General features: G+C 44.8%; 1 protein-coding gene across 1 annotated transcript in view; it reads right to left on the bottom strand.

Annotated features, from left to right (window-relative positions):
- LOC144499693 (PC3-like endoprotease variant B) overlaps positions 1–27,136 on the bottom strand; it is a 532,138-nt gene that overhangs the window by 42,779 nt on the left and 462,223 nt on the right. The window contains exon 7 of the mRNA XM_078221972.1: positions 4,468–4,505. Coding sequence (XP_078078098.1) covers positions 4,468–4,505 — 38 coding nt within the window. The remainder of the gene's footprint in view (positions 1–4,467; positions 4,506–27,136) is intronic.

Here is a 27,136-nt window from a genome sequence, read left to right as displayed (position 1 = left end):
GTCGGCAGCTGGCGACAGGGTTGATGAGGCTTCACCCGCAAGATGGACGAGCTCTCCTGCCAGCAGGATTAGACAGGCAATCAGCACATTCTGCCAGTTGCTGCCCAAGAGCCAAAATCTATCCACTCACTATCACCTCAATAAAACTTTTTGAAACCTGCCATTTTGTGCTTTACCAGTACTTAAAGAAAAATTACAGGACCGAGACGACAACTTGGAAGTGCTAGAAGCTGAAGGCTGGCGTTGCTGCAGTCTAAATGTTTGAGTGGCACGGATGCATTCTGGAACAATTGCTACACTGCACGCTTTCAGACTACGATCTTAATTCAGCTCACAGAGTCACAGCTCTGGGCAAAATATCAACACTAAGCCCCGGCTTTTTGGAAAAGCAGAGGCTTTGAAGTGAAAACTGTAATGAAGGCTTTAAAAGACACAAGGTACAAGGAAATGGATAGATGCAATCATCCTATTGTCAAGTAGCTAAGTTTCTGATTTTAAAAAAGCGTCCTATAAATACTTCTGTTCTGGATCCTGGAAATTCCATTAATGAGAAATAATTGGCAGATGAAGATTTTTCTGAAAACGGCATGAGCGATGAGTGTCAACCTGATGGCCAAGCTCTACAATCAAAGACATCAGCAAACCCATTATAAATCTGGACATAAATTCATAAAGGATAAAGGTTTCCGGAGAATGTGTGATAAAGAATATGACAACATAATATCAAATTCTGTAGACCTATAGTGTACATTGTTATAAAAGCACATAAAATATATAAGTCTCAAAACCACACAAAATATATATATTGTGCAGAATATAACCAGTTCCTGTTCCTTTGACAGCACCTTCCCAAACCGTAACCTTTACTGCCTAAAATGTCCGCTAGAGACAGTTCGGAACACCACCAACTGCAAGTTCCCCTTCAAGTCACAACCATCCTGTCTCCTGACTTGGAAATATATCACTGTTCCTTCACTGTGGTTGGGTCAAAATCCTTGAACTCCCTCCTTAACAGCACTGTGGGTGTAGCTAACCACATCGACTGCTGTGGTTCAAGGAGGTGGCTCACCACAATCTTCCCAAAGGCAATTATAAATGGGCAATAAATACTGGCCTTGCCAGCAATGCCCACATCCTAAGATCAAATAAAAAAGAATGCACAGCACGATGATAAAATATATACACTTTGGCTGTTTAGCACATAACAGCAGTGTGTTATATATGTTTATGGATATATATAGATTTTTTTAGTTCTCAACATTATGATGTATACACATAAACACACACATATATATCAAGAATTTAACTCACAGCATTTTGATATTACACATACGTTCTTCATAACACAGAGTAGTTTAATATATTATATATAAATAATCCCATAAATATCTATCAATATAAAGTTAAATAGCCCCTGCCTGATTGCAACTAAGTTAGCCAAAACACACTGATTCTGGATCTAACATGGCTGATGAAAGTTTTAGAAATTTCAAACTGTACGAAACAGGAAATGTGATAAAAAGGTTTACAGCAGAATTATTTCAAATGAGCTGTTTGTGGGATAATCTGTTGTGGGATTATAGGAGCAGTATTCTTCAGCTGCCATTTTTAATATTGGAATATTAGTTTCAATCATCTTCAATTAAAACATTCTAGGCTGAGTTTTTGTTTGGGCGTGGAGGTTTTTGAGTGTGCAAAGGCCAAACTTTGCTTTTCTTTGGAGGAAATCGAATTTTCTTCTGCGTTCCTGATCCCACGCCATTTCCTTCTCGCTTCTTTGTGGGTCAGAAATCGCGTGCAAAATACCCATCTCCGATGAGTTTGGGCACCCCTTTTAAATGGAGAATAAAAGTCTCATTTTCTCCTGCACACTATTTCCAGCTGGTGTTGAGGGCATTTAGAAGCCCAATAAAAGCATGTCATGTTTATGAGTTTGCGAAGAAAATGGAAAGCTTGTTGAGGAATCTGCAACATTCGGAAATGTAAGTATTTTCACACCTTCAAACTTCAGCATTGGGTGCTGATTTGTGGTGTAGATGTGTTTTAAATGCAGCGACTCATCATAGGGATCTCTCTTTTAAAGGTAGGTGGACCCTTACATTGACCAGCCTTGTCTATTTATTCACACATATTACTGTGCATGGAAAAACACCACAATGCAGCGAAAACATGTATCAAAATGTCCTATTGGCCTGTGCTGACATCTCTTCTACTGTGATTTAAACGGCTCTGGCTGATACAAAAAAGCCTGATTTTGAAACTTGACAAAAAAATCTAACCATCTACAATCCTACATTGCTTTGCAGGAACTTTGCTTTGAAGTTGAGATAAACACAACCTGAATTTTCCTCCCCACAGAGAAATCTAGTGTTTGGATAGCTGTGACCATTATGAATACTTCACTGACGCCAGAATTTGCTGCCTCCCTCCCCTCATGGCATGTTTTCTAGTAGTGGAGGAGCTTAATATCGGTTGGCAGTGGGATCTTCCTGTCCCGCTAAGGTTGATGGCATCTTATATGGCTCACCTGCCCGGCTGCCAGGGAACCTGCCTTGGGCAGGGGGGGTTGGGGGGGGGGATTGTCATCTTTGGTAGAACCAGAATAAGCTGCTGGTGAGAAGGCTTGGAAAATCCTGCCCTGAGTTTCAAGTGCTTAATGGGTTTCAGCCCATTAGTCATCTGAGGGTGAATGATAGTTTCAACAAGTGAATTCTACCTTTAATGTGTTTTGTTGGCACAACCTAATAAGTTTACAAGTATTAAAAGGATTTTTTTGATATGGCAGATTATATATTTTTCTATCAGTATCAGTGGTATGGAGACTTTTATTTGACAGTGATAGGTTCATTTCTTTTCTCCAAGGAATGTAAAATATTTTGCATTAACACTGCATGTAATCCGAGGACTCTACATAGTGCGCATCTGGTGTGGCTATGGATGATACATGGAGGTACATAGAGGTGACATGGGTGATCTTGGGAGGGTATGGAAGAAACAGGAGGGCATAGAGGTGGCCTGGACGTTCTGAGGGGACATGACCTGGCATAGGGGTGGGTGAGGTTTAAGGGGCCTTAAAACTCTGCTGGCAGCTGGGATACTGGTTTGGGAACTGAGGCAGGACTTCTAACTGGCTCGCATCCACACTCGTCCCACATCGGTTCACAGTTCACAAACTGCACGTTTGGGGTGGAAAGACAAAAGTGCCGAGCAAAGACACATGTCGGGTGTGCAGTTTGTGAGCTACAAAAGTGCGGAGGTCAGGTTTCCCTGTGACTGAGGAAGATTTAGCCCCTTACGTGTATTTTAATTCAACAAAGCAGAAATGCGACAAAAATAATTCAGCTTAATCTTCATCACTGATGCAAGAAACATGTAAAGACATACACTACTGCATTGAATTCTTATTGATCAGTCTTCATTTCAGCCTCTGTTTTCAATTTGATCAAGGTTTTTAGACTGGAGCTATGCATTCCCTTATACCGAGAGATAGCTCCATTTCCCAGATAGGCAGTAGATCTAATAGGATCACAGTCAGTTATTTGCTGCTCTGAAGGGAAGTGGTACCAGCTAGGTGAGGATTAGGCGAAATTAATTGAATTATTTAAAAGATAAGGATAAGTTACTCTCTGGTATTTTTACTGTCTTGCTCCATGTATTCATGCCAAATTCCAGGATATTGTTTAACAAGATTGTTAAACCACATAAAATTAATGGGTTAAAATGTTATTAAAATAGTGCAGGCTACAGTACGGTAAAAGTCCATTAGCAATGCATTAACCATACCACAGTGGAATTTCAACACCCCTCCATGATTTAAACTGAATGAAATATTTAGCAATACACTGTTCCTTTAAAAACACAAAATGTTTTTACACAGAGGGTGCTACAAAATGCAGATATGCCTGATCAATTACCCCTCAGTTTGATTGTTAAACAGTACAGAGAATGAATGTGTCCTGCTTTTCGTGCATTCCTTGTTCCGAACAAACTATCTGTATTCCACAAACAGTACGTTCAGTACAACTAATAAAATGATCAATGCGACATGAAATATACATCCAAACAGCACAGAATTGCACAGCCATAATATTTGCAGATTCTCAGGACAATGCATTAACATACTGTAAAACTACTTGCCTGTTGCTTCAGGAAGCAGTATAGTTTTTAGAAGTAATTACAACCCCTTGGTTTTCTTTGATTTTCCTGCTTAATAGGCCTCCTCATTTTTTGTGTAACAACAATGACCACACTTGAAAAGTGCTTCATTGTTTTAAAATGCTTTGGCATCTCCTGAAATTGTGAAAGTTGCTAGGCAAATGTAAGCTTTCTTTAGAATTAAGTAAAAGCTTTTTTTTCAAAAAAAGGTCTCTTTTAACTGCACAGATACAGAGATTTTCACCATGATTCTCAAAAAGATTTTCCTGGCAACTTTAGAAAGGTTTGAAGTTAAACACCCATTCTACTTACGTAGTTTTTCATTAAATCTGTGTTTCTGTGGTCAATACCTAGAAGAGAAGAAAAAAAGAATAAACAAGATGATCGCAGAGCCACAATTTGCAAAGACAAACCATTAATCATGATTTTGCCCTCCAGGTAGAGGACAGGCAGGGGACGAGTTAAAACACAAAAAGAAAATAGAAAAGGGAAAGAGGAGAACGGCGTGAGATGAGGATGAGCTTCCGAAGCCTGACAGCATCAACGACTCGATTGTGATCCTCAAACCCACGCTCTAGCCACGAAAATAACAGGACATACCTTTCTGGCTTACTGCTTCTGCCGCTAAAACAAAGCAGTGTCGTTCTCAGCAGGAGGCCAAATCCAAATGAAATTTTATATAGGCTCCAATGCTGTGAGATTGTGTTTCATAAAAGCTGCTTGGGGAGGATGGGATACTGTAGATACAGTGGGTACATGCTTTGCATATGAAAATGCGGCAATAGAGGATACATCTGCTGATTGTACATTTGGGAAATGTGTGAGAGCAAAAGATATAGCACAATTTTGGACAATATATTGAACCATTAGCAGCATTCTGACAACAATCACCACTCATAATAAAAAAATACAATCAATACTGTGCTCTCTTAACCTGAACAATGTGATATTTTGATATGTTTTTCATTGCTCTGTAAGCATCTATATAAAACAATGACCACTGTGAAGGCATTGTTGTCGCCTCTATTTCTAAAAAGCTAAAGTATTTCTATAAATAATGCAAGAATAAGAATACTGCATATTTTTGGCATATTATTCTAATTCCATTACAATAATTATGATGACTATTTTACACAAACATTACATTGTATTTCTATATGCTATAGATATGGGAAAATAAATTTAAGCCTTCTGTGCGAGAATTTTTCCTGACATGCAGATATTACCAAAAGAATGTGCTTGTTCAAAATTGCATTCCAAATGAGTCCCATTCTTTATGTATTTGTATGGTCTGTTGTTTTAATCCATTCTTTTACTTGTTTATCGCTCTTTAGCTTCCTTCACTTTATTGAGAAACATTTTGCAAACAAGAAGGAAGCAACAAAACCACTGCCAAAATATTGATAGCCCAACCATTGAAAAATGAATTACTCCCTCATTTTCCTCCCTCTCTCAGAAGGCAAGACTTTAATTAGCAATTGTCCAGTTATTGTTTTGAGGTTACACATTAACTTTGCGGCAAATTAAAAATTGAGAGTGCCAATTCTGCCACTCTCTGCTGTCATACGATAGGTGTCAGCCTTAGTCTGGTGGTAGATGTACTCTTGCCTCTCAATAAGAAGTATTGGGTTCAAGCTCCATTCCAAGACTTGAGCACATAATCTAGGCTGACACTTCAGTGCAGTACTGAGGGAGTGCTACACAGCCAGTGATGCCATCTTTCAGCTGAGATGTTAAACTGAAGTTCTAGCTGTCTTATCAAGTAAATGTAAAATATCCCACGACACTATTTGAAGAAGATACCAGAGTTCTTCTGATATCTTAGCTAACATTTATCCCTCAACTGACACCACGAAAACAAATTATATGGTCATAGCTGTTTGTGTGATCTTGTTGCGTATTAATTGGCTGTCACATTTTCCAACATTGCAACAGTGATTATACTTCAAAAGTACTTCAAATGATGCACTTTGGTATCTTTCCTTGTCTGCTACACAAAACGCAAATTGAGGGATGGGAAGAATATATAGATATTAAAAATTCTTTTATGGGATGTGGGTGTCACTGGCCGGACTAGCATTAGTTTGGTAGTGGTTGTACTCTTGCCTCTGAATTGGAAGCCCTGGATTCAAGCTCGATTCCAGGACTTGAGCACATAATCTAGGCTGACACCTCAGTGCAGTATTGAGGGAGTGCTACACTGTCAGTGATGCCACCTTTCAGATAAGATGTTAAATTGCCAATATGCAGCATTATTCAAGCCATGAATTTGATTTACAGATCAGTACAGCACACTCTGATGGTGATGCTGAAATCCTTTTGCACACTTTCATCACATTCAGATTCAACCGCCATGTTTTCCTTGCCGACCTCCTGTCCGCTATTCTCCTTAAACTCCAACTTGTCCTAAAATCTGCTGCACATAACCCAACCCGTGCTAAACCCCACTTACTCACCTCCCCATCCTCACCAATCCAGGGAGGTGGTGGCTTGTCACTAGACTGGTATGCCTGGTATGGAGGGTCTTAGCTATGAGGAGAGATTGGGTAAACTGGGGTTGTTCTCCCTGGAAAGACGGAGAATGAGGGGAGATCTAATAGAGGTGTACAAGATTATGAAGGGGATAGATAGGGTGAACAGTGGGAAGCTTTTTCCCAGGTCGGAGGTGACGATCACGAGGGGCCACGGGCTCAAGGTGAGAGGGGCGAAGTATAACTCAGATATCAGAGGGATGTTTTTTACACAGAGGGTGGTGGGGGCCTGGAATGCGCTGCCAAGTAGGGTGGTGGAGGCAGGCACGCTGACATCGTTTAAGACTTACCTGGATAGTCACATGAGCAGCCTGGGAATGGAGGGATACAAACGATTGGTCTCATTGGACCAAGGAGCGGCACAGGCTTGGAGGGCCGAAGGGCCTGTTTCCTGTGCTGTACTGTTCTTTGTTCTTTGACTGGACTAGATAGAAATCCAAAGTAATGCTCTGGGGAACCGGATTCAAATCCCACTGTGGCAAAGGTTAACTTTGAATTCAATAAAAATCTGGAATTAAAAGTCAAGTGATGACCATGAAACGATCGTCGTAAAAACCCATTTCATTCACGAATGTCCTTTGGAGAAGGAAATCAGCCACCCTTACTGATGCACTATCAAGTCAAGACTAGTTGTGAGCAAGACAAATAGGCTTTTATTAGCAAGAACTTGGAGCCATCCCTGTCGGAGATCTGGTCTGTACTGAAGGCTAAGGGGAGGAGCCACCGCCTTTATACCCGGACCAGGGGGAGGAACCGACAGGGATGTGCCACATATACAGGTAATAATAAATACTAACTAACAGTGGTTAACCACAACAGATAACAGATAACAGTGGTTTACCACATTCACCCCCTGTTTAAAAAAAAGAGTCCGTCGGGGGTGAGGCAGAGTGAACAATATTTACAGGTTCAGTCTATCCGGGGGCTTGCTCTGCCGCTGCGATTGCCGTAGTGCCGGTTCCGATGTAGTTTCAGGTCGCGGTGTCGTTTCAACGCCGGAACATTGCTATCATCCGTAGTCTCGTCCGCTCGTCGAGTGCATGGGGCTCAGGCGAGCTGTATACGGGGGTGAGAGGAGTGAATAGTGGTTCTGATGTGGTAGGGACAAAGTTGGGGGTTGGGGGTGAGGGGTTGGGGGCTATAGTGGTCCCTGAGTCACCTGCCGGTGCTAGGTCACGGAAAGATACCGTGTCCTCCCGCCCATCGGAGTACGCCACATAGGCGTACTGGGGGTTGGCGTGGAGGACTTGAACCCTTTCGACCGGGGGGATCAGATTTACGGGTCCTGGCATGCTTCCGAAGCAGGACAGGGCCCGGGTATGCCAGCCACAACAGTAGTGAAGTCCCTGAGGAAGACTTCCTGGGGAACACGAACATCCGTTCGTGGGGGGTGGCATTGGTTGCTGTGCACAGGAGGGACCTAATGGAGTGTAGTGCCTCCGGTAGGACCTCTTGCCAGCAAGTGACTGGAAGGCCTTTAGACTGTAGCGCTAGTAAAATGGTCTTCCAGACTGTGGCATTCTCTCTCTCCACCTGTCCGTTACCCCGGGGGTTGTAGCTGGCAGTCCTACTTGAGGCTATGCCTTTGGAGAGCAGGTACCGTCGCAGCTCATCACCCATGAAGGAAGATCCCCGGTCGCTATGGATATAGCTGGGGAAACCAAGCAGGGTGAAGAGGCTGCGCAGGGCCCTGATGACTGTGGCCGAGGACATATCTGGACAGGGAATCGCAAAGGGGAAACTTGAGTACTCGTCAATGACATTGAGGAAGTATATGTTGCGATCCGATGAGGGAAGGGGGCCTTTGAACTTGATGCTTAGGTGTTCAAAGGGGCGGGTGGCTTTTATGAGGTGTGCCCTGTCTGGTGGGTAGAAGTGCGGCTTGCATTCCGCGCAGACCTGGCAATTCCGATTTATAGACCTGACATCCTCAAGTGAGTAGGGCAGGTTACGGGCTCTAATGCAGTGAAAAAACCTGGTGATCCCCGGGTGGCGGAGGTCGTTGTGGAGAGCCTGTAACCGGTCCACCTGCGCACTGGCACATGCTCCACGGGACAGGGCGTCAGGTGGCTCATTGAGCTTCTTGGGCCAATACAAGATATCGTAATTGTACGTGGAGAGTTCAATCCTCCACCGTAATATCTTGTCGTTCTTGATCTTGCCCCGCTGCGTATTGTTGAACATGAAGGCAACGGATCGTTGGTCCGTGAGTAAGGTGAACCGTTTACCAGCTAAATACTGGCGCCAGTGCCATACAGCTTCCACTATGGCTTGGGCTTCCTTTTCGACAGAGGAGTGTCGGGTTTCGGGACCTTGGAGGATTCGTGAAAAGAAGGCCACGGATCTGCCTGCCTGGTTAAGGGTGGCGGCTAGGGCGAAATCAGACGCATCGCTCTCCACCTGGAATGGGATGGATTCATCTATAGCGTGCATCGTGGCCTTCGCGATGTTAGCTTTGATGCGGTCGAAGGCCAGACGGGCCTCCGCCGTCAGGGGAAAAAGGGTGGATTTTATAAGTGGACGGGCTTTATCCGCATAGTTGGGGACCCACTGTGCATAGTATGAGAAGAAACCCAGGCATTTTCTCAGTGCTTTGAGGCTAGTGGGGAGGAGAAGTTCCAGGAGGGGACGCATACAGTCAGGATCGGGGCCGATGACCCCATTCTCCACTACGTACCCGAGGATGGCGAGGCGGTGTGTACTGAACACGCACTTCTCCTTATTGTAGGTCAGGTTAAGGAGACTAGCCGTGTGCAGGAATCTGTGGAGGTTGGCATCGTGGTCCTGCTGGTCATGGCCACAGATGGTGACGTTATCCAGATACGGGAAGGTGGCCCGCAGCCCGTTCTGGTCTACCATTCGGTCCATTTCGTGCTGGAAGACCGAGACCCCATTGGTGACGCCAAAAGGGACTCTAAGGAAGTGGTAAAGGTGACCATCCGCCTCGAACGCCGTATATTGGCGGTCCTCCGGGCGGATAGGGAGCTGGTGGTACGCCGACTTCAAGTCAATGGTGGAGGACACCCGATATTGTGCAATCTGATTGACCATGTCAGATATGCGGGGAAGGGGGTACGCGTCCAGTTGCATATATCGATTAATGGTCTGACTGTAGTCAATGACCATTCTGTGTTTCTCCCCAGACTTAACGACTACCACTTGTGCTCTCCAGGGGCTGGTACTGGCCTCGATGATCCCTTCCCTGAGGAGTCGCTGGACTTTGGACCTGATAAAGGCCCTGTCTCCAGCACTATACCGCCTGCTCTTGGTGGCGATGGGCTTGCAGTCAGGAGTGAGATTCGCAAACAAGGAGGGAGGGGCGATTTTAAGGGTCGAGAGACCGCAGGTGGAGAGCGGGGGAAAAGACCCATTATACTGTATAGTGACACTCTTCAGATGGGTCATGAAATCTAGCCCCAGGAGTACAGAAGCGCAGAGGTGTGGCAGCACGAGGAGCCTGAAGTTATCATATACTGTGCCCGCACCTTCAGGGTCACCACACAGCAGCCGAGGACATTTACAGAGCGGGACTACGATGCCATGGAGATCGTTTGCTTGACGGGCCACACGGAAAAGGCGTATCGACGCACCGTATCAGGGTGAATGAAGCTCTCCGTACTCCCGCTGTCAAACAAACAATGTTCCCTGTGCCCGTTTACCTCAATGTCCATCATGGACTTGGCGAGTCGATGAAGCTTGGTCTGGTCCAGGGTAACCTACGCCACCGTTGAATCCTGCAGATAGCCGTAGGGGGCTGATGAGGTAGGAGATGGCGGCCCCTGCTGGTCACTCGCGGCCGAAGTCATCCAAGATGGTGGCCCCCGCGGGTCGTACGTGGCCGGAGCTGCCCAAGATGGCGGCCCCCGTGGGTCGCACGCAGCTGGGGTCGTCCAAGATGGCAGCCCCCGCGGGTCACATGCGGCGCTCGTGGATTTGGAGGTAGGCTTACGGCAGACCTTGGCATAGTGCCCATTCTTCCCACACGCGGAGCAGAACGACTCCCTCGCCGGGCAGCGTTGTTGGGGGTGCTTACCCAGGCCGCAGAAGTAGCATTTCGGGCCTCCAGAGGCTGCTGCAGTGGTCAGGTCACCGCTGAGGCGTGGGGCGGCGTAGGTCTGTGGTCCTCCGGTAGCGACGGCTGCGGTGTCCACGATGCACCCACGTGGTCAGGTGAGTAGGCTTCGAGATTTTGGGAGGTCACCTCTAAGGATTCGGCCAGTTCCACCATTTTCTTTAAGTCCAGCGCACCCTGTTCCAGTAGCCGTTGTCGGATATAGGTAGTTCCGATGCCCGTGACAAAGGCATCCCTGATTAAGTCCTCTGTATATTGGGTGGCAGTCACAGTCTTACAGTTGCAGTTCCGGGCAAGCAGTCGCAACGCGCGCAGGAACTGATCAACTGATTCGCCCGTCTGCGCGTAGCGAGGAGGTGTCTTGCGTAGACTTCATTAGGCCGTTTATTATACTGGCCCTTTAAAAGTTCGATAGTGGCCGTGTAATTTTCCGCGTCCCGGATCGTAGAATATACTACGTCGCTTACCCGGCCGTGGAGCACCCGTAGTTTGTCAGCATCTGTACGGACAGCAGTGGAGGCTTCGATGTAGTCCTCGAAGCATTTCAGCCAGTGATCAAACGTGTTTGACGCTCTTGCAGTTTGAGGGTCCAGATTCAGTCTGACGGGTTTTAGTAACTGCTCCATTTAAAAAAACTTGCTAATAAAATTGATGCACTATCAATCAAGTCAAGACTAGTTGTGAGCAAGACAAATAGGCTTTTATTAGCAAGAACTTGGAGCCATCCCTGTCGGAGATCTGGTCTGTACTGAAGGCTAGAGGGAGGAGCCACCGCCTTTGTACCCGGACCAGGGGGAGGAGTCTTGGGCGGAACCGACAGGGATGTGCCACATATAGAGGTAATAATAAATACTAACTAACAGTGGTTAACCACAACAGATAACAGTGGTTTACCACACTTACCTGCTCTGTCCTATATGTGACTGCAGACCTACAGCAATGTGGTTAACTTTTATCTGGCCCCACAAACCACTCAGTTCAAAGGCAATTAGGGGTGGGCAACAAATGCTGGTCCAGCCAGTGATACCCACATCCCATTGCCAAATCCCAAGAATTTGCACTGTCTATATTTTCTTCCCATCCCTCAATGCATCTAATTCTAAGTCTTTATCCTAGTCTATAAATATCCTGCCATTCCGACTCACCCTCTCCCACCTAACTCTGTTTTACCCCAGCTCAGCAGTCTCCTCCACCCCTAAAATCTCTCCAAAGGCACCAGTCATCCGATTCCAGCCTATTGCACACCCACCTGCCTTCCTTCAACCCTCCATTGTTGAGAAAATCTTCAACCATCTTGGGCCTCTTCTTTGGAACTGCCCCCCCCATTAATCTCTCCATACCTACAAATATGCTTCTACCTTCAAAACATCTCTTCAAAACTGCACTGTCTGGCATAGTTTTCAGTAATCCTTTACTAACTGAGCATCTATTTTCATTCTGCATATTGTGGGAAGCAGCTTTCACTGTACTTTTACATAAAAGGCATGTTGCTGTCGTTGTTATGCTGCATTTTCCTGCTCTTCATCATGATTTCCACATGGGCAGGTGCCAGGGTGGTTAGTTCAGAATTTTTCGGTATAACAAACTGGTTTGTATCCCCAGTATTAAAAATAAAATAATCACTAAACAGATCTAGTCAGGTTGGTTTCTTTAGTGATGACCTTTGAGTAAGAAACAGATCAATCACAGGGCACTTTCAGCTTGAACCCATTCCCCAACCTGACACTGCCAGGATAATGGTACAGCAGTTAATCCTGGTTCAATACGATGTTCAAAACGACAGAGGGGTTAATGCTATTGACAGTACATTTTGTTCATACGTAGACAGACTCATAATGAGGAGAGATTGGCTGTTTATTTTGCTAAATTGCAATGATGTTTAAATATATCTGAATGCATCAAACTAGTTTAGAATTAGAGGACAAATAGCAAATCGCTTTCAACAAAATGTAAAATCAACATTGTTTTTCATTATATTATTGTGAGTGAATGGTCAAGAATATTTACATATCTTTCTTTCCTGTTTCAGTACTAAAAGAAACTAAAATGGCCCCAAGTTTCCTGAATGGCCCCACCCATAACTTCAGTGGCACACCAGCAGAACCCACAGGATAAACGAGGGAATCTTATGAACCAGTTGGCCTTGTAAGATGATGATCCTTTCTGCTTGCCTCTTACAAAGTCAATATTGCCAGAAGGGATTAGGATTTCTATACCAAGAGATCTCGCTCCCCCATTTCCTAAGGGACCTGGTTTGATGCTGAAAAGTGGCTTGCACCAGGAGACTGAAATGCACTGGTCTTCTGATGGGCACAGGTAGGGTGTGTGAGCAGAGTGTGGGGGTGAAGATGGGGGTAAGATCCAGAAGAAAGGAGCAGCTGCCTGCCAAAAAAGGGATCAGTGCTTTTTAAAAGACAATTTTTTGGCATTAATCTTGCAGGGTGAGTGGGAGATGGATGGGGGTTTGAATGAGGCAACCAGGGCCTTCTCACATAGTGGGCAACCTTTCTAAGTGCATTTGGTGGATTTGTTTTTGGGAGTGAAACTATGGTGGTGTGTGTGCCTGATGACCCCCATGCCAATGAGTTGCCCCCCCCCCCCCTTGCTGACCCTGAGAACTCCAGTGGCAGACATCACCAGGATTGCAGTCTGTAGATTTCCGGGACAATCCTTCTTTTACTAAAATGCAACGCAAATAATCTTTATTTGTGAAAGTCACAGGGCAAACTGAAATATATTATGGTTCTGCAATGCGACAGAAATTTGTCTGCAGTATTTTGTTTGCACTCCAATAAGCATTGGAGTTAAACAGGTGAAAATATATTCACCAAACTATAATATGTTTTCAGGAGAAAAAAGAATTCTCCTATTATTTCAGTGTGGTGACTTTTCCCACATGAATAACATACCACCAACGTACTTCCATTATCATTTCTTAGCATAAAGAAAAATACATCATTTTTTGTATCTGTTTTCTGGGGCCTGTGTCGGAGGTTGGTTGGGGGGGGGGGGGGGGGGGGTGGTTGGAATTCAAGAATTGCATTATTTCAGATATGTCCATATTTAAATATTTCATAACTGCTAAAGAATAAGAATAAATTGATATCAAGAACTCTATTGGTTTTTCAATAAAGCAAGAAATGTATGTAAATTATTGTAATGCTGTCAACAGCGTGTTCTTGTAATTGTTCCCTATTCCACATTAAAAGCCTCAATAATGTTTATAAAATGTTGTGGAATCCCGGTAGGTTTCCTATTTAACAAGCCATGTATGACAAATCACATTGTAATGTACTATGTTCTTAATCTTTAATTAGAATGTGAAAATCTGCTGCTGAACGCAGTTAACTTTGACACATTAAATCTTCTGGTTAAACTGTCTTTCAGGAAGTGCATGGATGAAACATTGTAACAATCTACTGCCTTCCCTCCATTCACCCAGACAGTCTGGGAAGGGTGATAACATCTTGTAATACCTGTTCTGCACTAATTAATCGCTGTGGTATTTAGGACCATTCAAGTAGACAAATATGACAGAGACAGGAACAATTAGGAACCTTGTTCAAGCTACATTAACTTTTCTAGTTATTACAACAGAGCAACTAAACTTTGCTTGTAAAAGCTACAGTGGGATTGTTATACATTAGTCATGCAATTAAAAAAAAAAATGGTGTTATGTTTACTGTAGTTCAGAATAAAAATAACAACAGTATCCCCAGCTCACTAATGGAGATGGGCCAAGTCATTTCAGTTCTGTCGGTGACACATTATCACGCTGAAGTTTGATTCAATTACATTTCAGCTAGCAAGAATTTGTTTCTGCATTGCTTCGTTTAAATAAATATTTGAGCTTTGAAATTCTGTGATTTAATAATAAAGTTTGCACAATACAGAAAGATAATCTTACTCCGTAACAGCTAAGCACAACATAAAGCAATGGCATTTCAGAAATAGATCTATCCTTCATGAACTTCAAGAGGACATGCCTGGTTGATAGAGGATTGGGAAACTGCCTGCCATTCACGCCAGACTCAGTGATCCAACACCCGCGCCTGTAGGTCTGCAGCACTCCAAATGAAGGATCAACCTCACTCTTTGATAGAAGCTGGAGATGTAAACCTGTTACCTTGACTGGGATTCTTCTTAACCAGGTCCAGATAGCCCTGCAAAGTCAGCATCCTTTTCAATCGAGTGGTCATAGTTGGACGAGTTCAATGCTGGTTAAACAAGGTTTTAAGTTCTTTTTTGTTCTTTATAGTGCCCGTCATTAATTGCCCTTGGGAAGGTGGTGGTGAGCCACCTTCCTGAATCTCTGCTGTCCATGTGGTGTAGGTGATTTGATTAGACATTAGCCTTTTGCACAATTAAAGGTCTTTAGAGCGGCACGGTGGCACAGTGGTTAGCACTGCTGTCTCACAGCACCAGGGCCTAGGGTTCAATTCTGACCTTGGGTCACTGCCTGTGTGGAGTCTGCACATTCTCCCCCATGTCTGTGTGGGTTTCATCCCACAGTCCGAAAGACATGCTGGTTCAGTGCATGGGCCATGCTAAATTCTCCCTCAGTGTACCTGAACAGGCGCCGGAGTGTGGAGACTGGGGGATTTTCACAATAACTTCATTACAGTGTTAATGGAAGCTTACTTGTGACACTATTAAATTTTTAAAAAACCTTAAGCCTTGAAGTTTGAATTGAACAACTCTGGATGTATCCCTGGAGGGATAAAGTATGTCCTTTATATGGGAAACTATAGTTCCATGGCTATCTCAGCATTTCTTGTCAAAGATTATGTTAGGCCTAGTGTTAAGTGTCCAAGCCTGGGTGAGAAACAAAACCATCAATAATAACTTCACTTCTTCTGAAGGAGGAGAGTTAATATGACAGTTTAGAGTTCAGTGATTTTATTTTATCTAATTCCAACCGAGCTGTTAGAATCACAGGATCACAGAGGTTTACAGCATGGAAACAGGCGCTTCGGCCCAACTTGTCCATGCCGCTCTGTTGGTAAAATCATTTGTCAAGTCCTAAAAAGGGAGATTCCCTGTTTTGTGATGTAGACTGGGGAGCAAATTTTGGGAAATTGGGAAACGGCCTGTGATTTTCCCATCAGCAAAACCTCGTCTTAATATCTCAAACCCATTGACCGGAATTCTCCGTTGGCCTTGGAGGGGATTTTACGAGCCTTGCCCAAGCGAGGTCATAAAATACCGGCTATTACCTCCGATTATTGAATGTATTTCAACAGTATGATGCAACCGGCATGATTTCACCACACTCTTCACCATCCCCACTGCCATCGATGCGAGATAGCAGCGATCTGGTAAATATTACAACATGTGGCAAATATATACCAAAACCAAACATATGGAGTTTTATTGTATCCGATCTGTCACTGACATTTCTCATTACTCAAAAGAATCGACATCAAGTTGTTCACAAATGATTAAAAGTGGAAAGTTTTTTAAAATCAAGCAAAACCTAACTGTTTTAGTTCAATATGCTACACAAATCCAGGTTGTTGCTGCTGTTATAGTGAAACAGCAGCCAAGGCATGCTGTTAGCAGCAAAGGAGCTCCCTCAACTATACCAGACATCATTACAATGTCAGGTCAGCATTTATCCTGAAGATGGTGGTGGAGCCTTTTATGCTGTTTCAATACAAGCCTGTCATCTAACTACAGAATCAGACTCGCAATGCAACATTCATCGAACAGAAAGTCTGCATTATTGCTGAACATGAAATAAATTGTATCTAAACAATATGTCTACTTAATCTATTTTTATATAATGTGATGGCCACTTAATTTTCAGACATCAATTTTCCTGAATGCGAGTAAAATGCAAATTTGGTGAAATCTACCATGTTCACTTGGGTCAAAAACAAAATATGACGCCCGTAATCAGAATACTTTACAAAGCTATTCTGGATCGAACAAATCAAATGCTTTAACAACATTTAACTTGCATTTCGCGCATTTAGCATAAGGAAACATCCTAGGATGAGTAAGGAAAAACAGCCGCTGAGTCGAAGGAGAGATTAGGAGGACGATGGTCAAAGTGGCAGGATTTCAGGGGTGGTCTTAAAAGAGGTGGGGAAGTGGAGTGGTAAAGGGGATTTAAGCATGGAATTCCAGAGACTGGGACCCAGGTGACTGAAAGCATCGACACCAGAGATAGGTGGAAAGGAGGGACGGATACTATGGCTCAAATGGTGGCATTCTCAGCTTGAGTCAGAAGGCTGTGGGTTGAAATCCCACTCTGGAGTCTGCAACAACAAAATCTAGGCTGACATTCCAGTACTGAGGAGTGCTGCATTGTCAAAAGTGCTGTCTTTCTGATGGCACACTGTCTGGGAGCAATATTTTCAAAGGGTGTCTGTATCCGATCTCGCCCCCATAGGCAATTGAAAATCAAGCATGCGGTGAGGTGACGTCATGATGTTATTTAAAAAGAAGAGGAATTTTAAATTTTGAAGCATTGAGGAATTGAACGCCAGGGTAAGTCAGCAAGGACAAGGGTGATAGGTGAGGGGAGATTTGATAGAGGTGTATAAGATTTTGATGGGTATAGAGTGAATGCAAGCAGGCTTTTTCCGCTGAGGCTAGGGGAGAAAAAAAACCAGAGGGCATGGGTTAAGGGTGAAAGGAGAAAAGTTTAAAGGGAATATTAGGGGGGGGCTTCTTCACGCAGAGAGTGGTGGGAGTGTGGAATGAGCTGACGGATAAAGTGGTAAATGCGGGGTCACTTTTAACATTTAAGAAAAACTTGGACGGGTTCATGGATGAGAGGGGTGTGGAGGGATATGGTCCAAGTGCAGGTCAGTGGGACTAGGCATAAAATGGTTCGGCACAGACAAGAAGGGCCAAAAGGCTTGTTTCTGAGCTGTAATTTTCTATGGTTCTATGGTTCTATGGTGAGTAGAACCCAGGGTAGGGTCAGATATGGGCAGCAGATGAGTTGAAATTTGAAAGTGAGTTCAAGGCACAGAATCTAAGGAGATAGTTACACAGACAGGGGGAAAGGCAATGTGAAGCATTGGTTTTCACATTATGCAGATTATTAAGATACAGGAAATATTTTCTTTCTGACATTAGATGAATATTAAAAGAATACTACCTTCCAGAGCAAGTCTTTGGGGAACCTTTTTATTTTTGTTCAGGAGGGAGACAATCCATGTGTAATTTTTCATCACAATGACATAAGTCACAGGTATCAACATACTGATGTGCTTCCATGTTGCATGCCTGCCTGTAAACAAGGTGGCTCACCACCACCACTCAAGTGCAAATAGGGAAGAGTGACAAATGACACAAAAGAATAAATAAGGAGCTAAAAACGTTTGACAAGTATCTTTCTTGCTGTTAATGACCCTTTACAATGTGGTATGATGTTGGATGGCATGGTGCATTGGCATACTGACATGTGGCACCGTGCAAATGATGCCCAAGCTCATTGACTTCTAGCTGTACAGGTGGTACTTTTCCACAAGGGGAAAGGGAAACAGAAGGAGAGGAATCATTGGGCCATTCTTGTAGGCCTTATGGTAGCCATTGAAGAATGATACAGGTTCTGGGGGTGGGGTGAGCAAACCTGAAAGAGGTGTGGAGTCAGTGAGAAAAGAAACAAGAGGGAAAATGGTTGCAAATTGAGAGAGAAAAATTCCTAATATACATGTTCCAATTTATTATGTCTGTACAATTTAATTTTTTTCTTATATTTTACAGAGCAAACAAACACAGATACAGATCCACACAGTGCTCGCGTGTACATTCTAACACAACTGGGCACAGGGCTGCCCATGGCCAGGGGGACAAACCCCTGGTACCCCCGACACCCACCCCACCCAAGTCCCGTCTAATTGCACCGGTAATGACGGTAATAATATAAAAACAAAAAGGCAGAGGAACGCCGCTGGAGAACAAACTGAGTGCCCAAGCAGCCCAGGCTATAAAGCTTATCCACCACCTGCTGGAATGATGCAAACACGCCGACCACATACAAATCCCAGAATGTTCTGATCCCGTGCTTGACCCATATGTTGAAGGCACCATCCAAAACAGGTGGAGGAAAAAAATGGTTAGCCGAGGGAGGCAAGCGACCAGATCTGAAACCCAAAGTGGCGTCTAAGTTGCATCCAACTTCTAAGAGTTGACTTGACAAGTAGACTCCTAGTATACTGAGAGGAGAGAAAATTTACCGGGAACATATCAAGGCAGGCAAGGAAGACGGAGCACAGGAGGAGGATTCTAACTGCAGCCAACAAGGAACCTCCTATTGCCTCTTTCTCTGCACCCAACACACTACTGCTCTCATACTGGCTGCCCAATAATAAAATAGAAAATTGGGCAATCCCATACCCCCCGCCCGTTTAGGGCTTTGCAAGACTGTCCTCTGCATTCTTGGGTTTGTCCTATTCCAGACAAAGCTTGTATTGAGCCGATCAAGTCTGTGAAAAAAGGATTTGGGGATGAACACAGGGATACACTGAAAGAGATATAAAAACTTAGGTAGTATGTTCATCTTCACCGCATTGATACGGCCCGCTAACGGTAACGGGAGGATGGACCAACGTTTGAGGTCCTGTTCCGTCTGACCCATGAGTGGAGCAAAGTTAGCTCCAAAGAGCCCACTAAATTTGCTAGTCACTTGCACTCCCAAGTAAGTAAACTGCCTAGTGACAAATTTGAAAGGTAGGGTATGGAGCGGAAGGCTACGAGCCTCTGCATTCAAAGGAAGGAGCTCACTCTTATTCAAGTTCAGCTTGTATTCCGAAATACAACCAAACCTCTGTAGTATAGATAAGACTTCGGGAATCGAGTTGGACGGGTCATCCACATACAGTGATACTTTCCACTCGATTCCCTCCCGACCAATCCCCACCACTCGTTTGCTGTTGCAGAAAGCCGCAGCAAGAGGTTCAATAGCAATGGCAAATAACAGGGGGGAGAGGGGGCATCCTTGCCTCGTGCCCAGGACAAAGGGAAAAAAGCTGAATGCACTTCGTTTGTCTGGACCGAGGTTAGAGGGATGGAGTACAGTATTTGGATCCGGGAGATGAGCTTTGGGCTGAACCCAAATTTACGAGAGCATAAAATAAATAATCCCATTCCACCCGATCAAACGCTTTTTCAGCGTCCAGCGAGATTAACATCTCTGGTAGCTTGGAGGTGGCAGGCACATACATAATGTTAAACAGCTGCCGAATATTCGAGTACATATGTCTATTTTTAATGAACCCAGTCTGGTCAGGTGAGATGCTAGAGGGCAGAATGTCCTCCAAGTGAATGGCCAGAATCTTAGAGATCGCTTTGAGATCCACATTCAGCAATGAGATCGGTCTGTAAGAGCTGAAGATTTGCGGATCCTTATTCTTTTCAAGGATAAGCGAAATTGTCGCTTGCCTCAAAGTCTGCTGGAGAGAGCGGTTTTCATATGATTCATTGATCATGCGCAGTAGCAGGGGAGCCAATCTATCCATTTTTTATAAAATTCGATGGGGTACCCATCTGGTCCCGGACATTTCCCACTCGGCATAGTTCTAGCCGCCCTAACAATTTCTTCAATGTCGATTGGTTTCTCCATGCCGTGGCGCCTCCCCTGTCCACCACGGGGAGATTCAATGCCCCAAAGAACTCCTGAAAGCCCACCTCATTGGCGGTAGTCTCCGAACTATAGAGGGTTGAGTAAAAGTCCCTGAACAGTTTATTTATTCACTGTGGATCAGTGGAGACCCCATTTGGAATCTGCATTTGTGGTATTCAACTTTTGGCGCAGCTAATGAGCTAGTAGCTTGCTTGCCTTGTCCCTATGCTCATAATGTGTATACCTAGATTTGAACAGCATCTCTTCCGCTTGATGTTGATGCCGTATCGCGGCATCAAGTCGGGCGATACGCCCCAGCAATTCCGATAACCTCCTACCTCTCTGCCTCGCCTCGTGCATTGAATAAGATACGATCTGGCCCCTGAAATAAGTCTTCAATGTCTCCCATAAGGTAGCTGCTGAGACTCCCGGAGCATCATTAAACTCTAAGAAATCATTAATCTGGGTCAACAGAAATCTAATAAATTCATCATCAGAGGGCAGACAAGTATTAAATCGCCAAGGCGTACGGGGACCCACCCTCCTCCCCACTACCAAGTCCATCGTCAAGGGAGCATGGTCCGAGATTATAATGGCTTCATCGGAGAATGAACACACAGCCGGGAGCAACTTATTATCTATCAAAAAGTAATCTGTACGTGAATACGTTCAGTGGACAGGTGGAAAAAAAGAATATTCCCGACTAGTTGGGTTAAGAAACCTCCATGGGTTCGACACTGTGTATTGCGTGAGAAATTATTTAATAATTTCTGCTGACTTGGCAGCGGTCCTGGTGGAGGAATGATCCAGGGCAGGATTCAACCAACAGTTGAAATCTCCGTCCAATATCAACCGATGTGAATTCAAATCTGAAAGTAACGTGAAAAACAACTGGAAAAAGTTTTCACAGTCCCAGTTTGGGGCATACACACTGGCTAACATCCCATGTAATTTACCCGTGGCAATGATTTATCGGCCATTTGAGTCAGAAATGACATTGGCTACTATCAAGGGTAAGGACTTGTGGATGAGGATTGCTGCCCCCCGCGCCTTGGTGTGAAAAGTTGAGTGAAAGCATTGACACCTCCCCCCTCCCCCCCCCCCCCCCCCCCCCACCCCCCATCCTCTACGGAGCCTAAAATAGTCCACTGGCCTGAGGTGGGTCTCCTGGAGGAATGCAATTTGGGTACCCAGTTGTCAAAGATGTTGAAATATCTGACCGCGCTTAACCGGATGATTTAATCCTCTGACATTCCAGCTAGTGAACTTGATTGCTCCGAGGTCGTAGCGCAAGGACCTCCTAGCCAGCATCCCACATTCCTAACAGTAGCCTGGTATCTCCTCTCACTGGGGAGATTCCCTCTAACCGCTGACATCGGCAGACGCCACACCCCAGGGCCCCACCCCACACCCCCCCACCGGCCACGGGGAACCAACCACATTTCCCCCTTAGGGACTTAACCTCTGATGTCAAAATGAGTAACTTGGCTTTTCAGCTTGGAGATAGTGTTTCCACTAAATGCCTCCGAGTCCTCAAGCTGCTTCAGGTGGTTCTCATGGGCGACAGTGACACCTTGGAGAGATTTAACAGATGATCCGAGCTCCTCTCTCAGCTCATCTATCTTAGCCTGCAACTCAGTGGCCCACCACTCCAACTTACTGTCCAATCTTTGCATGGCCTCCATAATACTTCCCCTGTCCTTTCGCTCAGCATGCTCTGTTCAGGGATCCCTCCAGGAGAGCACGGTGGGGATCCTTCCTCTGCCCCTGTGGGAGCACTCTTCAATTTTGGTTTGCCTCCTGCCATTTTGTCAGTGCCAGTGCCTGTGGGCTTATCCATTTCCTCCAGCCTGAAGCACTATTTCTTGGTCCACGTATCAAGCTAACTCGCTCTTCGATCTACCAGAGTTCTTACATGGATTGCTTTTCACCTTACTTCACCCTTAACTGGACAAACAGAAGCAGCAAAGGGTTTCCAGCTGAGCTGCAAGTTCCATCTCTTCTCCCTCACTTTAATTCACCCTTCGTTGGGTGAAAAAAGAAACAGCAGTGCACCCAGGTTGATCTGACAGTTGCAGTTTTTATGACACAGGAGTTCTTCCCTGGGCTGCCCCCCACCCTAAACCAATTCACACTTGACTGAGTGAAAAAGCTACAAGATGGTTTCAGGCTGAACTGCAAGTCCCAACATGCTCTCATAAAGCTCTAGCTGCAAAAAAAATTCCAAAAGTAAAAATAGCAGCTTGCAATTTGCAGCAGGACCTCAGTGCCCCCTGCTTCGCACTTTAATTCACCTTTTCTTGGGTGAAAAAAGAACGGAGAGTTTGCAGACTGAGCTGCAATCCACAGCCCCTCCCCTGCTGAGGGACACACAGTAAATTCCAACCAGCAGGTGGGAGTCTAAAAATAACCCTTTCCAGCTAGACTTTCAAAGTTCTCTCTTTGCAACTGCATTCCAGGTAAAGCTTGCTTGATATACTTTAACCTCTCTCCAGACCGCAACAAACAGCCGGATTTCAAGAAGGGTCTTGCCACCTTTGGATCATGCTTCCTCTCACATCAGTGCCATCTTCGATTCCCTGTACAATTTACTTTAATAATTTCTGAGGACTCTGGGTCTGTACTCAAAGGAGCTTAGAAGGATGAGGGGGGATCTCATTAAAACTTGCAGAATAATGAAAGGCCTAGATAGAGTGGAAGAGGAGAAGATGTTTCCATTAGTAGGAGAGACTAAGATTTGAGGGCATAGCCTCCGAGTAGAGAGATGACCTTTAGAACTGAGATGAAGAGGAATTTCTTCAGCCAGAAGGTGGTGAATCTATAGAATTCCTTGCCACAGAAGGCTGTGGAGGCCAGCTGATTGAGTGTATTTAAGAGAGAGATAGATAGGTTCTTGATCTGTAAGCAAATCAAAGGTTAGGGGGAAAAGGCGGCAGAAATTTATCAGTCATGATTGAATGGCGGAACAGACTCAATGGGCCGAATAGCCTAATTCTGCTCCTATATCTTATGCTCTTATGATCTAAAAGCAGAGAACCTTCTTCAGCTCTGGCCATCTCCATGATGACGTGAACTTTCAGGGTGCATTGAATACTTCTAAACTAATTTAGTTCTAACTTCCAAAACAAAACCTCTCTCTGGACTGCTCTTCTTTGTGAGCGACGCAGACATCTCCAGTCCTCCTGCTAAGTCAGCCCACCTGCTGTTTCATGGCTCCATCTCTTCATTTTTGACTCTATTGAGCAAATGCGGGTAACCTTCTGAACTACCATTTTCTTTTAAGTGTTGTGATAATCTCTAAAGGCCAATATTGTTTGACTACATTACCTGCACAACAACAATCATCCCAGTACTAAACATTACCTCTGGAATATTAACGTGAACCATGAACTAGATATTCGTCACAATCATAATAAGGAAAGAGGTTCACATAATTGGTGAGTAGAAACGAAAGTACATCTTGGCCCAGAACGGACGTCAGCTCAGACCTAGGGACAGATTTTCGGGTGGTTGGGACCCAGATGTGGAGCTCTCGCCCCCATTTCATTCAGATCGAATTCTTGCTGGTGGGAGAAGGGTGCAGGGCACGGCTCACACAGGAGGGGACGCCAAACACAGCAGGACCATTCAAACTTAGTGTTGCATTCAGACCCATTGTGGCTGGTCCAAGCACCTTAACCTAGATTGTGGGAGCCATAAAATAATGCAATAGATATAAATGTTCTTGAAGTCTCAAAATCTGGCCTCTAAGGCAGGATTTTGTGTACCGCCAGAGTTGCTGTGCCCCCAGCAAAAAGTCAGTCCTGAACCTGCCCTTGCTGCCCCACAGCCGTGTAATGTTTGGCAGGATGCTAATTCGCTCAGGGTGGGAGTAGGTCTTGCCTATGAGAGCTGCTGGCCAATCAAAAATCTTTCATGTAGTTCTGGTAGTGCCACTGTTGAGGCCGCATCCAGTCGCTGATGGGGATAGGTTGTGGATGGTTGGTTTCAGCAGGACCAGGCCCGGAAGCCTTGATGAGAAGTCAAGAGTGCTGGGAGCCATAGTGCACAGGCAAGGTGATGGTAAGGGAGGGGGAGGTTGCACCCCTTCCCTGCCAATAGGTCGAGGAGCGAGGCCTAACTGGCTTCAAACTTAGCGCCAGCCTCGGCCTGCCACAGCAACAATTGAGGCAGGCGGGAAGAGCCCCTTAATTATTGGCCAGTTCAGGACCTCAATTGGCTGAAGGATGGGTGGGCTATCTGATGCCTTCCCCACTGGGACTGGGTTGGCAGGTAGGCACTGGGAATGGCATACGAATATACGAACCAGGAGCAGGAGTAAGCCACTCGGTCTCTCGTGCCTGCTCTACCATTCAGTAAGATCATGGCTGATTTGATTGGAACCTCAGCCTCATGTTCCTCCCTATCACTGATAACCTTTTCCTTATTAATCAAAAATCTACCTAGCTCTGACTTAAAGACATTCTCCATCCCTTTTGGAGAAGAGAATTCCAAACAATCAACTCCTTCAGAGAAAAAAGATTCTCCTTTGTCTTAAGAGAGCAATCTCTTACGTTTAAACAAAGCAACCCCTTCCATTTACAAAGTGATCCCGAGTACTAGTTTCTCCCACATGAGGAAATAACATTTCCACATCCATCCTGTCAAGACCCCGAGGCAACTTATGGTCGGAAATCTCCGGCCATTCACGCTGGCGGGATTCTCTGGTCCCACCGGAGGACACTCCCTGTCACATGGTTTCTTAATGCATGGGGTGGCTTCAGTGGGAATTTCCATTGACAGTGGCAGAGAAGATCCCACCACCAGCGAGCGCCTCTTCCTGTCACTGAGAAAAACGCTGAAGGGAGGCCAGAGAATCTCACCCAATATTTTTCAATCAAGTCACTTTTTACCCTTCTAAACTCCAGCAGAGTCAAACCTACTCGTCCAACCTTTACTCATCAGACAACCCGCCCATTCCAGGTGTTAGTCTGGTCAACCTGAACTGAACTGCTTCCAATACATTTACATCTCTCCTGAAAAAAAGCGCACAGTTCTCTAGGTGTGGTCTTACCAATGCCCTGCATAAGTGAAGCATAACCTCCCTACTTTTGTAATCAGTTCCTCTCACAATAAACATTCCATTCACTTTCCTAGTTACTTGCTGTACTTGCATATTGACCTTTTGTGATTCCTACACTAGGACACCCAAGTTCCTCTGCATCCTCCGCAATCTCTTACCATTTAGATCATGCACTTCTTTTTTGTATTCTTCTGGCCCAGATGGACAATTTCACATTTTACCACATTATACTCCACTTGCCAAATCTTTTCCCACTCACTTAACAAATCTATACCCACAGCACGCATGACATTATGCTCAATTTATGCTTCACCCCACCCCCCCTCCCCCCCATTCCATCTATCTGCCCGCCTGCCCCCCAGGAGTATAAAATTCTGCCTCTTGCGTAGGTCAAGTTTTGCATTTCGCTTTTTCCGCTCTATTGGGTACATGATTAGGTTGCCACAAATTAGAAGCTTCATGTATCCGGTACATGTATTTTGATATATCAATTGGTTGGGATTCCAACTTCGTTTAAAGAAACAAAATCATAAATAACAAGGGTTCAAAAACAATGGAATATTTTTTCTTCTTGGCTTCTGTTACATGTCCTACATAACTAGATGGCAATTAGTTGAGTTGGTGAAGAAATAGGTGTTATTTGTGGAGAGAAACTGTTTCAGATATATTGGAATACAGGAACATATGAATTGAGAAAGACCATCTGGTCAGTCTCAAAATTTAAAAAAATATTGTGCATTAACTTATTACTCATACATTTGAATTTCTTTCTCTGCCAAACATCTTTCAAGCATCCTCTTGAATTTATAGAGACTATCCAACTCAACTGTCTCTCCTGACGTCATATACATTTAAAATTTCTATGCAAAGCAATTAAATCTAAACTAAGTTTATCTTCCTTCCATTGAATAGGAGTCTGTATCCCATTGTCTTGGAGCCTCGGGCCTAAGTATATTTTGGTGCATGCACAATGACAGTAGTTTGTATTAGTACCTAACGGGTCAAATTTAGACTGTTTATTTCTCAATCCTTTTTGCCTCTATTTTGTAGAAATCAACTAAACCATAATAAGCTTCTTTGCAATAGTGAAGTTCTGTGTGGTGAATGGGTGGGTTGTAGATTCTGGGCTCGGTTACCCAAATGTTGAATGTCCTATCTCAGGCCAGTTTCTTGATCTCAGACTTGAATGGTGGAAACCAAGGTTAGGGCAAGGAAAAGGGGAGAAAATACTAAAACAAAAAAGGCAAGGATTACTGCATTCTACCTCATGGAGAAATTTTGTGGCAAATGGCAGTTAGTAAGTTTGGAACTGTAAAGACACAAGGGGCTAAACTATACAAGGTGCCAGGTTCCTCACCCCCACCCTGGCCAAAAGGTCCAAGGGGTAGCCCATAGAAGGGAACACCGGCTGCCTGACAGATATTTAACATATCCTTTAAGAGGCTGGAGGCAGGATTTCTGCTCCTCGGGGCAGGAGGTCACGCTGCAAGCCAACCAGAGGCCGGCAGCTTTCCAGAATTTTCTGACAGCAGTATAGAGTGCTGGATCAGCATTTGGGAAGGTGCATGGGGCCTCACCAAGCACCAAGTTGGCAGGCTCCGGTGAGAGGGCTAGGTGGTGGAGGGGGGTGGGGAGGATACGGGGTTTGAGAGGCCTCAGTGGTGCGGGAACCTGGGAGGGGGTAATACCATGGAAGGGGCCTTTCCAATGAGCCCAAGAGGCCCTTTAAAGAAGGA

The sequence above is a fragment of the Mustelus asterias genome, chromosome 10 (genome assembly GCF_964213995.1).
Source record: "Mustelus asterias chromosome 10, sMusAst1.hap1.1, whole genome shotgun sequence".
Taxonomy (NCBI): Eukaryota; Metazoa; Chordata; class Chondrichthyes; order Carcharhiniformes; family Triakidae; genus Mustelus; species Mustelus asterias.
This window is presented reverse-complemented; position numbering and strand designations above follow the sequence as displayed.